Genomic DNA, 13,406 nt, shown 5'->3' on the forward strand with positions numbered 1-13,406 from the left:
TGAATATATTATATGAAGCCAGCCTGTTTAGTTTTCTGATAAAAGGCCTGGTAGTATACAGTGTATTATGATGTGCACAATATATGACTGTATGTGTGTTAGTTTTGGACATACTAAGCAAAACATAGGGGATAAAAACAGAGGCCTTGCCCAACCGGCATGGCTTAGTGGTTGAGTGTTGAGTGTTTCCTTCCACGACCCGCGTGGAGTAGGGTTCGGTATCTGAAAGAGGAGCCGCACAACAAATGCGAGAAAAAGACACGAGATAATTTTGCAATATTGGGGGACCAGGCGGCAAGTCCCAAAGGACTGCCTCCCTGTGCTCAGGCCTCACCAAGTTTTTATTGATTCTGGGATGCACCCATAGCATAGCCCTTAGGCAGGTGACCCCTGGCAACAGGCAGACTAGCCCATCAGCAAGGATTTACATAATAATAAATGGGGGAGTAGTTTCAGCTACCACTGTCTGGACAAACAGAGGTGACTCCTAGCTCCGAGCTTTGCTAGGGTTTCAAAGGCACCCAGCCTTCGAGGGGTTTCCAGGAGTTCTTTGTCTAAGCTTATCAGATAGTGAAGGCAATAAACAGTTTCCCACACTATGGCCTTGTAGAATAGCTTCCCCCAGTAGGGGGCATGCAGGAGGCAGCCAATCAATGATTCTCTCTCATCATTGATGTTTCTATCTCTCTCTCCCTCTCCCTTCCTCTCTGAAACCAATAAAAATATATTTTAAAAAACAATAATGACTTGTTAACTAAGCCTACCAGATAGCAAGGTCTTCGTTGTTTGTTAGTCTGGTATTTGCTAACTGTGTGGCTCTTGACAAGTCACTACACATTTCTCCAATATTCAGTTTATTCATGTGTAAAATGGGATAATGATAATAGTCACTATGTCATAGAGTTGATTGAAATGATTAAAGAAATAATTCAGTAAGGAAGGGAATATAAACAAGTGGTTAAGATTGTATGCTCTAGGGTCAGTCAGATACCACCTCCCTCGTACTAGTTGTGACCCAGAAAAAATTACTTTGTCTTTGGTGCTGGTTAGGAAGCAGACTAACCAGCAGTTAGGAAGCAGACTCTGAAACAAAGAGCATACAGGATATATGCTAGGGACAGCATTTGGTATCAACACCTGTGAGAGAGGAAGGAAACAGGAGTGGGCAGAGGGAGAAGTTGGCCTGTGATACAGTTCCAATAAAGGCCTCAGCTGTCCCCACAGGAAGCTCTGGAGCTAGGGATGGCCCTTAAAAGTTGTTCCAACAGTCTTTATACCCCATAATAATCAGTCATTGAATGCAACTGCTGCTGAAAGGAGGCATGACCTTGAGCAAGACAATTTTCTTCAGCTGAGGCAATCTCCAAAGAGGACTACTATCAGAAGGTCATCTTCTGGCAATACTTCCACCAGCTAAAAATAAGCCCTTCATTCTTGATAGGGGGTCTGGGCAGTGCATCATAATGTTCACTACAGTCTCTGTACCTCTATATGTACCTCTATATTCTCATCTGCAAAATGGGGATAAAAATAGGACCAACATCATAGGGTTGTGAAAAGGGCTAATGCACTTAGAAGAGTGCTGGGCATCCAAATTTGTTAATCTTTGTAACGTAAAGCAATAAAACTCAATGCTGGTAGACGTGAGTGCTCATGAATGGTAGTTTCGGACTCACAGATATTGTTACATGTTACTAATGGAAAAGGTCTTAGAAATATCATTGTAGTGTGTCCTTGAAGAGATGGGGAAGCCAGAGTAGTGATTTCCCAAGTTCATTGGTGAAATAGCCAAGTAAGGAACTGGGGCATGTGTCAGCTTATAAGGAGTTAGTGAGCCATAGAAGGAGCTACACATGACTTCATGTAGGTGAAGGAAATACATGCTCCATTGATGTTAGTCCCTTTACTTGTAAGCTCTTGGTACAGGAGTGGACTTTGTCTGTAACAAGAATCATGCAAGAGCTGGAGGAACCTGTGAGCATTTTGCCAAAATTCACAATGTACTACTTACTGATGTATAGAATCTGAGGATACCAACCAGCCTTGGTCATTATGGGAAGGTTCTTTGGTTCTCTGATACTGACCACTTTTACCTCTTTGCTTTTGTTTCAAGGGTACTCCGCCAGCCGGTGGGCAGGATTTATTTTGCAGGCACCGAGACTGCTACACACTGGAGTGGTTACATGGAGGGGGCTGTGGAGGCTGGCGAGAGAGCAGCCCGAGAGGTAGGGCCTGGAGTCATGGGTTGTGGGGAAGGAGGTAACTCATGGGCCTGATAAGTAGGTTAAAGATGTCTGAGATCTTGGAGGCCAACTTTCCAGTAGACACACGAAACACAATTTGAGCAATAGTCTCAGTTGAAGTAAACACTTTAACCCAAAAGTAACAATGAAAATATCCATCATGTCAGCCAAGATAAAAGAGTGCACTGGACAAAAGATCACTATGGCTCTCATTGAGAAATAACCTAGGACTAATATTATAGCACCAAACATGTTTCTGTTAGGACTCAGAATTCATTTTTATATTTCCTGACAATTCCTGTGATCTCATGCCTATTAAGTCATGTTCACAAATACAATTTATGATGAGCCTAATGATTGGAGCCTCTTATGCCATCAATGAAAGACTTTTTGGGACCTTTTAAAGGTTCAGTGGACTATGTTAGCTGTTACTATGGTATTTTTTATAGATATCGTGAGACTTAGTCCTTTATTTAAAGAGCAGATTTGGAGAAAGATGGTGTTACTTTTGTTATTCACCAGGGTATTTGTTCTTTTCAGATCCTGCATGCCATGAGGAAGATTCCAGAGGATGAAATCTGGCAGTCTGAACCAGAGTTTGTGGTAGGTTATATTTTATTTCATGAATTCAAGTCTCTGTTTTTTAAAACAATTATTCTCGCCCTAGCCTGTTTGGCTCAGTGGATAGAGCGTCAGCCTATGGACTGAAGGGTCCCAGGTTCCAAAATAAAAACAATTATTTTCAAAAAGAATACATTTGTATATATTCACATACCTTTCCCTAAGTGTTTCAACCCATGAATGTTTAATGGCATGGGCTAGGTCAAAGGTGAGAGATTTAGAACTTTTATAAATTTGTAGCTGCCACATTCATTACATATTATTAGGAAAAATAATTTTTTGGTCTGAGAGCTCTAGACATTAAGAACTGAACATATGCCTGTTGAATAAATCTCTAATCTGGTGATTCTCAACAGGAGGTAGAAAAGGAAAGAAAAATATAGCAGTATCCCCCATCCATGGGGCAAAGGGATGAATGAAACGGAGCAGATTTAGATTAAAAATTTGTTTTTTCATATATACATTATTATTTTCATAATAAAACCCCAGGAAGTCTTCCTGATTGGAAGGACACATACAAGATAGAATGAAATGCACTGTAGAGGACAAAGGTCAAAAAGGTCAAAGTTATTCCTCTATTAAGTATGAAGTCAAAACGAATAGCCCTACCAGTCCAAGTCATTCTCTTAGTGCTGGTCACATATGCGATTGAGGGCTGAGTGGACCATAGATTTATTCAATTCAACAAGTATTTATGGTGCACCAACTCTGCACCAGCTGTTGTGAAAAGGCTACAGCAGTGTTTTCATGGAGCTCAACATGTGGTTGAGAGAACAGATGATAACCAGGAAGCACAATTGTGATGAAGATGACATGCTGAGAATGTTAAAAGCCTGGGGACACAGGAAGGGCTCCTTGAGGAAGTGAGGTATAAACTGAGACTTGAAGGATGAGTCAGAATTAGTTAAGGAAAGGGCCAAATGGAGGATGGAGATGAGTGTTATGACCAGAGGGAATGTTATGTTTAACAGTCTAGAGCAGCGGTTCTCAACCTGTGGGTTGTGAGCCCTTTGGCGGTCGAACGACCCTTTCACAGGGGTCGCCTAAGACCATCCTGCATATCAGATATTTACATGACAATTCATAACAGTAGCAACATTACAGTGATGAAGTAGCAATGAAAATAATGTTATGGTTGGGTCACAACATGAGGAACTGTATTTAAAGGGCCAGAACGTTGAGAACCACTGGTCTAGAGGTTGGTAAGAGTGAGTCATGTTCAGAGAACTGGAGGAAATGCAGACTTTCTGGAGTGAAGTGCACAAGCCCTGTACTGACACCAAATGTTCTCTGCCCCCAGGATGTTCCTGTGCAGCCCATTCACACGACCTTCTTGGAGAGACATTTGCCCTCCGTGCCAGGCCTGCTGAGGCTGATTGGATTGACTACCATCTTGTCAGCAACTGCTCTTGGCTTCCTGGCCCATAAAAGGGGGCTACTTGTGCGGCTCTAAAGAGGAGGCATCTGTAACCATACCTTCTTCTTACTTTACTTGGTGTGTGGGTTTGGGGATGGGGTTGAAATAAAGTTTCATGAAGACATACAGACTCTAGTGTGAGGCAAGGAGCAACACAAGTCAGACTACTGACCATAGGAACAGTATCTCCTCCTCTATTTGGTCCCTGCGTATTGTCCCGTGCTAGGCTTAGCACTCTGTCTTGCCCTTTTGCAAATTTATTGCCCCCAGAAACGTCACAGTAGTTAACCAGTCTTGTTTAAGGTCCTTGTTGCCCCACAACACACATTGCCCATGCACCAAAAAAAAAAAAATAGCTTTTCCCTACCTCTGTGGCTTTGTGCTTCTCCTTACTCTTAACTGTACCATTCCCATCTTTCAAGTTCTCTGCATTTGTCCTTAGAATCCTGTATTGTTATAGGTGGTAGGCCTAGGAGACCATCTAGTCCTCATTTTCTATTTTAGACTTGAGCCAACTAAAGCTGAGGGAAGTGGAATATAATTATCCAAGGTCTGAAATAAGACCCTGATGTTTTGGAGACTAGAACACAGGTCCATTGCTTTCCCCACCTCCTTGTCTGTATGCCCCCAATAACCCTCCTCTGCTCCCTGCCATGGTTGCTGATGACACCTTCTTGAATGGGTTTACTTTGTACTAAGTTGTTATGTACCACTACTACTATACTACCCCTACTATTGTTATGCAATAAAATTGATTCGCCAAATGTCTATTGTTTTTTTTCTCTTTGAGTAATGACTTTTTTGAGGTTTTGACAGATTAAATCATAATACAATATTCAGCATATAATTGTGGCTTTAACATATTTAACCAAAAATTTTTTAAAGCCCAAATGATGGATGCAGTTTGATTGTGTGATCCATCACGGATGGTATGTTTATGAGCACTTGGTAAATGATTTATAGTGATATGACACAGATGCTAAAAAAGACAGTTCCTTGCTTTCACCCCCCCCCCAAAAAAAGAGCTGTCAAAATAAATGACATATTAATAAGCAAGATGCTTTAACTATTAAGATAACTAGAATATTTCATTTGACCTTTCATATTACTTATCAGTGCAAAGCTTTTTACCAGGTACACTTATTAATTTAAAACCATAGTTTCACAGTTCATTAGATTCTATTTGAACTACTCTTCAAATGATATTATTTCAAAGGACTCATATCTCTTGACTTCCAAAGTCAGCTTTTATCAGGATATATTTTAAATCCATAAGTGACCATTCTTTCACTCTCCCTTAGAAAATGAAGCTTAGTAATCTTAGCATAAATGAAATTTAAGAAATGTCCTAGAATTAATCAATCATAGTATAGAATTTCTGATTTTACAGTGACATTTACATTCATGAATTTATAGGAACTTTAGAGACAAAAATGAGGAAATTAAATAACCCACTAAGACTTTCTTTTTAAATTTTGTGTTTTGAATCTGTCTAAAAATGCAATTAACTTGCTCTGACTCAATGTTTGAGTGTCACATTATGAATTAGGAGGCCATGGTTCCATTCCCCATCAGAGCACATGCCCAGGTTTCGGGTTCAATCCCTAATAAGGGGCATTCAGGAGGCAGTCAATCAATGATTCTCTCTCATCACTGATATTTCTGTTCTCTCTCTCTCTCTCTCTCTCTCTCTCTCTCTCTCTCTCATTCCTCTCTGAAATCAATAAAAATATATTTTTAAATGTAATGAACTTGACATAAGGATGTCTTCTTGAGCATGCTACCCTCCAAAATAATTTCCTAAAGTAGTCACATTACTAACTCTAACACATTAATTAAACCAAAACCACAATGAGGTATCAAACTTGATAGGATGGGTAGTATCCAAAAGATGGGAGAAAACAAGTGCTGAAAAGGATATGGAGAAAAGGGAACCTTTGTGCACTGTTGGGAGTGGGGGGGTGGTATTTGGTGCAACCACTATGAAAAATAGTATGGAAGTTCCTAAAAAAATTAAAAATAGAACCACCATATGATTAAGCAATTATACCATGAAAATATATCCAAAAGAAACAAAAGCACCATGTTGAAGAGATATCTGCATCCCCATGTTCAAGTCAGTATATTATATAATAAAGAGGAAATATGCAAATTGACCGTCACACTGCCACAAATATGGAGGCACCCACAGCGGAGGCGGGGGTTTCCGTAACACAAGATGGCTGCACCCACAGCAGAGGCCAAGTTCCTGAAATGAGCCTTAACAAGCAATAAGCAGGGACCTGAGGCTGCGCCCCGCCCCTCCCCTATGGGGCTTGACAGAGGACCTCAGGCAGTGCCCCCCATGCGGCAGGGCTTGATGGGGGACCTCAGGCCCCACCCCCTGCCCTGGCACCAGACCGGGAGACCTCAGACAATGCCCCCCACCCAGAAGAGCTTGATGGGGGACTTCAGGCTGTGCCCCCCACCTGGTGGGGCTTGACAACGGTGGGACCAGCCAGGTCTGGATCTAGCCCAATGGGGGTGGGGCTGGCTGGGTCTGGGTCTCGTGCGATTTCAAGGCACACGTGGGTGGGCGGGGACTTGACTCTGTGTCCTGTGGTGCACCCCCGACTCTGACTGGAGGAAGATTTTCATATACATTTTACTAATTCTCTTTCATCTCTGACACTTCTATTATAGAGGGCAAATAGCAATATTAAAATATTTCTTCTAATTAATCCCCTTTAATGTGCACAAATTTCGTGCACTGTGTCACTAGTCTATATATATAAAAAGCTATATTTAATATGCAAAGCGTCCCCTCAGGAGTTTGACCAGGAGACCAGGAGTTTGATCACTCAATATGACATGCGCTGACCACCAGGGGGTGGCATGGAATGAAGGAAGGCCTGGTGGGCACCCGGCAGCCAGGGTAGGGAGGACCCAACCATTAGCTGGAAGGCCCCGATTGGCCCTGATCACTGGCCAGGCCTAAGTACACTACTTGTGCACGAATTTTGTGCAACAGGCCTCTAGTTATTGATAATAGCCAAGACCTGGGAACAATGTAACTTTTCATCAGGGGATCAATGGATAAAAGTTGTGGTACACACACACACACACACACACACACACACACTAGAATATTCTAGAATGCTCTGGAGTCTAGGGGACTGTATAGACAAGTTGGTGAAATGTGGTCATGGATTTGTTGTTGTGGTTTATTTCCTGTAAGTTTTATTTTTAGATACTGAAGAAGACTCATCTGAGTTGAAAATTCTCCCAGAGAGTGATCTTACTGACATTTTAGTCTGTGGACGCTAGAGGCCAAGCTCCTGTATTAGAAATAATTGACCTAATTAGACCCTGAACTTACCCTTGACTTCTACTTTCTGATGTAATTGTTCTTGTCATTTCTGCTGAGACTACACAATGAGCCACTGACAAATCATATACCATGACATTTCAGACACTGGCTTCTACCTATGATCTCTTTGACTTCTTTCAGTTTTCTTTATATCTCAACCATGAATCATTTCTTCCATAAGCATTCTGATTCAGTTTATTCTCCTTGAAAATCCATTTCCCTTGAAGGCAAAATGCTGAGTGGTACTGAACTTTTGCTCTTTAGAAGGCAGCTATGCTCACCACTATACCACCAACGCTGAACTTTTGCTCTTTAGTTTGACATATCTGTCTTACCTCTAGGCCATTTTATTGTATTATATTTTCTTTTTTCTAACCTGCTGTCAAAAGCTTTTCAATACAAGAATCTTACCTACGTTACAGAAAACCAAGGAGAAAATTCCGCAGTTTTGTGGGAGCAGTGGGAAGACCACCAGCTGTTTCAGGAAAGTTAGAACTGACATGAGCCATAAACCCCACATCCTCACAACCCATACCTCTTCTCTGGTCCTATGTTGTTCTCTACCTGCTCTTCTCTTCTCCTGCTCTACCTCCATTGTTACCAAACGCTCAGGCCCCCAGTCCACAGGTCAAGGACAGATATTGGCTGAATATAACTCATTTTTAAGCCCAAGGTGGACTGTGGCCTGCTTACTTTCCTTTGGGATTTGTACCTGCAGGCAGTACTATTTCCTTGGCCTTGGGCATACTCTCCTGTTGTCAGCCTGGAGACTTTGAACATTTTGTCATTAGCCACTCAGCCCAGAATTTCCTTCTTTACGAAGCCAAGGAATGGAGAGTCGGCTGGGTCCAGCGAGGCTGTTCCCCCACCACTATCCATCTAGCCCAGTGATGGCGAACCTTTTGAGCTCGGCGTGTAAGCATTTTGAAAAACCTTAACTTAACTCTGGTGCCGTGTCACATATAGAAATTTTTTTATCTTTGCAACCATAGTAAAACAAAGACTTATATTTTTGATATTTATTTTATATATTTAAATGCCATTTAACAAAGAAAAATCAACCAAAAAAATGAGTTCGCTTGTCACACGTGTCATAGGTTCACCATCACTGATCTAGGCTCACAGTGCCAATCATACAGTATTACATGCCTTGGTAGGGTAACCCAGATAGGTGAGTGAACCAAACCAGCAAGATCCCAGGTTAGGATGGCAGGTAATTCAGTCAAGGTTCTATAGAGACTAGTCCAGTGGATTCAGGGGCCTAGGCCTTGGCAGGTGTATGAAAAGTCATATTTAGCTGCTGTGGGGGCAAAGGGTAAGAGATTGACAGCACCTGGGTTCCAACTATATCCCTACCACATAGGGAGATATAGTGAGAACAGCTTAGTTAAAGGGCCCTAATAACCATGCAGACTAATAGCCACGGACTGCATCTCAGCCCTCATCATCTCACAAAGATGGGTCTGCCTGAGGGGGATAGGATAAGGCTAAGTGTCCCATAGCCATCAGCATTCTCCTGGGAATTCCAGAAGAGGCCCAGTATCTGCTCCTTGCGTGGGGGGGCCTTCTTGCCTAAGCTTGAAAGTGTCCTGGATCTAGATGACCTGCTGTCACCCTTTGCCATACTCTGAAACACCCTGAAAACCCAGACCAAGGGTGGCTGGACTCTTCCGGGGCTAACCCAACCTTCCCTCTGAACATTCCCTGACCACCGAGGCCAGCGGTTCTCAACCTGTGGGTCACGACCCCTTGGGGGTCGAACGACCCTTTCATAGGGGTTGCCTAAGACCATCGGAAAACACATATATAATTACATACTGTGTACAGTAGCAAAATTACAGTTATGAAATAGCAACGAAAATAATTTTATGGATGGGGGTTGTGGCATAAGGAAGGCTGAGAATCACTGACCTAGGCTATAGCTACCCTTTGCTCACCCTGTCTACCCCACTAAATTGCTTTGCCTATGCCCTAGGACAGTAGTCGGCAAACTATGGCTCACGAGCCACATGAGGCTCTTTGGCCGCTTGAGTGAGGCTCTTCCACAAAATACCACGTGCGGGCGCGCACATACACTGCGATTAAAACTTCGTGGCCCATGCACAGAAGTCAGTTTTCGGCCTGGGGGAGTCTATTTTGAAGAAGTACTCTTGATATTTGGCACTGTTGACTAATGAGTTTGCCGACCACTGACATGGGAGACAGAATTGGTACAAACATAGGCTCCTTCTTTCTGTCTCAGAGGGACTGACCACACAGACCCAGTTTTCCTACACATTGATTCATGAAGGATGTTATCTGCCAAGTGCTTGAAACCACCCATCTAATGCTAAACAACCATCTTTTCCCAATACTGTCTTCTCTTTACCTAACCTGAAATTTCTACTGTGGACAGATTTATACGGGTTGCTGAGTGGGAGGGGTGCCGGGGATGGAGGAGAAAGTTGCCAGGGTGTCCTTCCTGGGTGTGCCCAGTGTCAGAGTGAGACTGGATTTCTTTCTTTCTTTCTGTGCTTGTTAATATTGATTTGTTAATTTTGTATTTCGTCCTGATCTCCAGCTTCCCCTTGAGACTGGGCATGTCATAAATGATCGAGTGGAATAAATAATGAATAAATGCTTCTCTCTTGGATTCCAATTTAAATCCAAGGAGCCCTGGTGAGATCTGAGGACTGGTCCTGTCAATTACTTCTTCCAGACTGACCTCTGGTTACTAATTGGCTCATTTGCATTCCTTCTTTAGAGGACATGTTACAATGGGAGTAAAATAATTAAAGAGTAGCAAACCTGAATTTGTGGTTGGATACCTTTGAAGCTATGTCATTATCATTATGATACCAGGCACTGAGCATCAGCCTTCCAGGGAAAGGACAGTAGATTTTAATTTTCTCCTACAATGATGTTTTATAGTAAGAGCGGAATATTAATAACGACCCTTGATCCTTATTTGCTAATATCTCCATGTGCACTAAAAATACTGGCTTAAGGCAGTGATTCCCCAGAAAAAAACAGGATTTCATTTGTATGGCATAAAGGGAAATGGATAAGGTTACTCCATGCCTGGAAGTGAGCAGCCTGGGGGATCCAGCTACGAAAGACCCTGTACCTTCATCCAGAGAGCTGATGGCCTCCAAATCTCCACACACATATAACCCCTTTGTGGCGGAGCCTATCATTTGGGGAGACATGAAATATCATTTAAACAAATATATACAGTATTAGTAGAGGAGAGAAGTAATTTAAGGTGTATTTCAGAAGTAGGAGTCATAGTAGACCATAAACTGATCTTGAATCTTTTTTTTTTAAGACCAGCATTTATTATTACTGACAGCTTTGCCTGCATTATCCTACTGAATGCTGAGGACAACTGCATATGTTTAATATCAAGTTTCAAAACCAGGTCTAACTGACTTCAGAAACCTGAGCTCTTAACATGTACAGTCTTTTAGAAAGGAGCATGACAACAAAGAATCATCTGTTTCTAAAGAAAATTCTTAGGACTGACTAATGTAAATGTGGATGCAGCAATAATAAGTATTTTTAGTTCTGTGCTGAGCCTAAGAACTGAAACCATCATACTTTCCTATCCCTGAGCTAAACAATATGGGAGCCAGTCAAAATACCTTGGCTACATGTACCAGGAAATACTTGCTTCTGGAATATAAAACTTTGAACTCACAAAACTTCATTATTTATCAAGACTAACTGCTTGCTCAAGATTCACTTCAAGACCCCGAGCTATTTACTATGGCATAGATTTTGCGAATCCCAACCAGTTTTCTGCCTTGCAAAACCGATCTTAAAAACCACCCAGCCCAAGTTGAAACCTCATAAACCTATAAACCCTGTGCTAATTTCTCCTAATGTTTGAGCCACTATTAAGACTTGGTCAATGTGATGTTCCCTTTATTGCAGTAGCTTTCCTGGATCATGTTTCCTGGTAGTCTTTTGGGAGGTCAAGGATTGACCAGTGTCTGATAGGATACTTTACTTTGAGGCTCCGACTCCTAAAGGGGGAGCCTGAGAAGGTTCATATAAGAGCACAACATAGCCCTAACCCTTTGGCTCAGTGGACAGAGCGCCGGCCTGGGAACTGAAAGGTCCCAGGTTCAATTCTGGTCAGGGGCATGTACCTTGGTTGTGGGCACATCCCCAGTGGGAAGTGTGCAGGAGGCAGCCGATCGATGCTTCTCTCTCATCGATGTTTCTAACTCTCTAGCCCTCTCCCTTCCTCTTTGTAAAAAACCAATAATATATATATATATATATTTTTTTTTAAAAAAAGAGCACAACATTCATGTACAGGGTGCCAAGGAATTTGGATTAGAGAATAGAAATTTCTGTTCTCTAGATGCAAATTTAGAGTCTCCTTTTTTGCTTATGTAAGACAAATACATTTGCTTCTGGGGATCAGATTTCAATCTTTTTGTATCTAGCAGACAAAACTTAAAAAGGCTCTATTAAGGTGTGTGGTGGTAGAGGAGATGGCATTTATTGGTGGGAGCAGGGAAGAGTCTATATGGTTTTAAATAATTAAACATTATACTTACTGCTCCAAGTTTAGGTGCCTGTGATCACAAGGATTTGAGGACAGGCTGATACTGGCATTTAACTCTTGGTTTTCAAGAACATCAAGGCCTGAGTGATACGCTGAATAATGGTCCTGACACAGGTGTTCATGCCCTAACCCTGGAACCTATGAACATATTACTTGACATGACAAACAGGACTCTTCAGGATGATTAAGGAATATAAAATAGGGAGATGATCCTGGATTATCCAAATGGTCCAACATAATCACAAGTGTCATCATAAGAGGGAGGCAGAAGGGTCAAAGTGAGGAACAGGTGAGGCATCCATGGTAGCAAGAGACCAGAGTGATGTAGCCACAAGCCAACGAATGCCAGAACTTCTAGAAGCTAGAAGAGGCAGAAATGTATTCTCCCCTGGGGCCTCCAGAAGGAACTGGCTTTGTTGCCACCTTGATTTTTAGACCTCCAGAAATAAAATACCAAAGTTTGTGTTGTTTTAAGCCACTATGTTTGTGATAATTTGTTACAAGGAGCGATAGGAAACTAATGCAGCCCATACATGAAAATGGCTCACATAGCAGAAGTGGTTGGGCTGCTTGTGAAAGAAGCTGATCTGCCCTCACTCCCTTTGGCCTGTCTGAATGGTTTCTACCTGCCAGTAAACTTGCCTCTAGGACTGCAGCTCTGTCCAGTCTAAATACAAGGCCCATCTAACACTGGCAGCCTCACTGGGCCCATCTAAGGGCCCCACACCTGCATCTCCCATGTCCACTGGTTGATGCTATAAAATGCTAGCTGGCTGAAGACACATACTGCACAAGCAGACCTCCTTTGCTCATTTTCTGAAAATAAATCAAATTCACTACCAGGCCTATTTCGTGTCTATCCATTTTGGGGCGCATGGTTTCCCAGGTTAGATGTGGGTCTTTTCAGGGCAGTGTTGCAGAGGTCTTTTCTGCTTCGTTCCACTGAGATCCCTCAACTAATCTTACAGGACTCTTAGGCAGCATGGAAGATGCCAGGAACTATTAGCTATATGTTTTCAGAATTTGTCTAGCCCAGGATAACATAGGCTGCTTGCAGAACATCTAGGATGGTCCCAGTACAATATAGCGTCTAAAAGAAATACAATTTTAGCCCTGACCGGTTTGGCTCAGTGGATAGAGTGTCGGCCTGCAGACTGAAGGGTGCCGCGTTCGATCCCAGTCAAGGGTACATGCCCAGGATGCAGGCTTGATACCTGG

At 42.4% G+C, this 13,406-nt stretch overlaps 1 protein-coding gene across 1 annotated transcript in view; it reads left to right on the forward strand.

Annotated features, from left to right (window-relative positions):
• The window catches only part of MAOB (monoamine oxidase B), a 40,762-nt gene extending 35,719 nt beyond the window's left edge, over nt 1-5,043 (forward strand). Inside the window, exons 12-14 of the mRNA XM_006755187.2 lie at nt 2,114-2,225; nt 2,784-2,846; nt 4,165-5,043. Of these exons, the coding sequence (XP_006755250.1) occupies nt 2,114-2,225; nt 2,784-2,846; nt 4,165-4,317 (328 nt within the window). The 3' untranslated portion in view covers nt 4,318-5,043. The remainder of the gene's footprint in view (nt 1-2,113; nt 2,226-2,783; nt 2,847-4,164) is intronic.
• The last annotated feature ends 8,363 nt before the right edge of the window (nt 5,044-13,406 follow it).

The sequence above is a fragment of the Myotis davidii genome, unplaced genomic scaffold (assembly GCF_000327345.1).
Source record: "Myotis davidii unplaced genomic scaffold, ASM32734v1 scaffold1673, whole genome shotgun sequence".
Lineage (NCBI taxonomy): Eukaryota > Metazoa > Chordata > Mammalia > Chiroptera > Vespertilionidae > Myotis > Myotis davidii.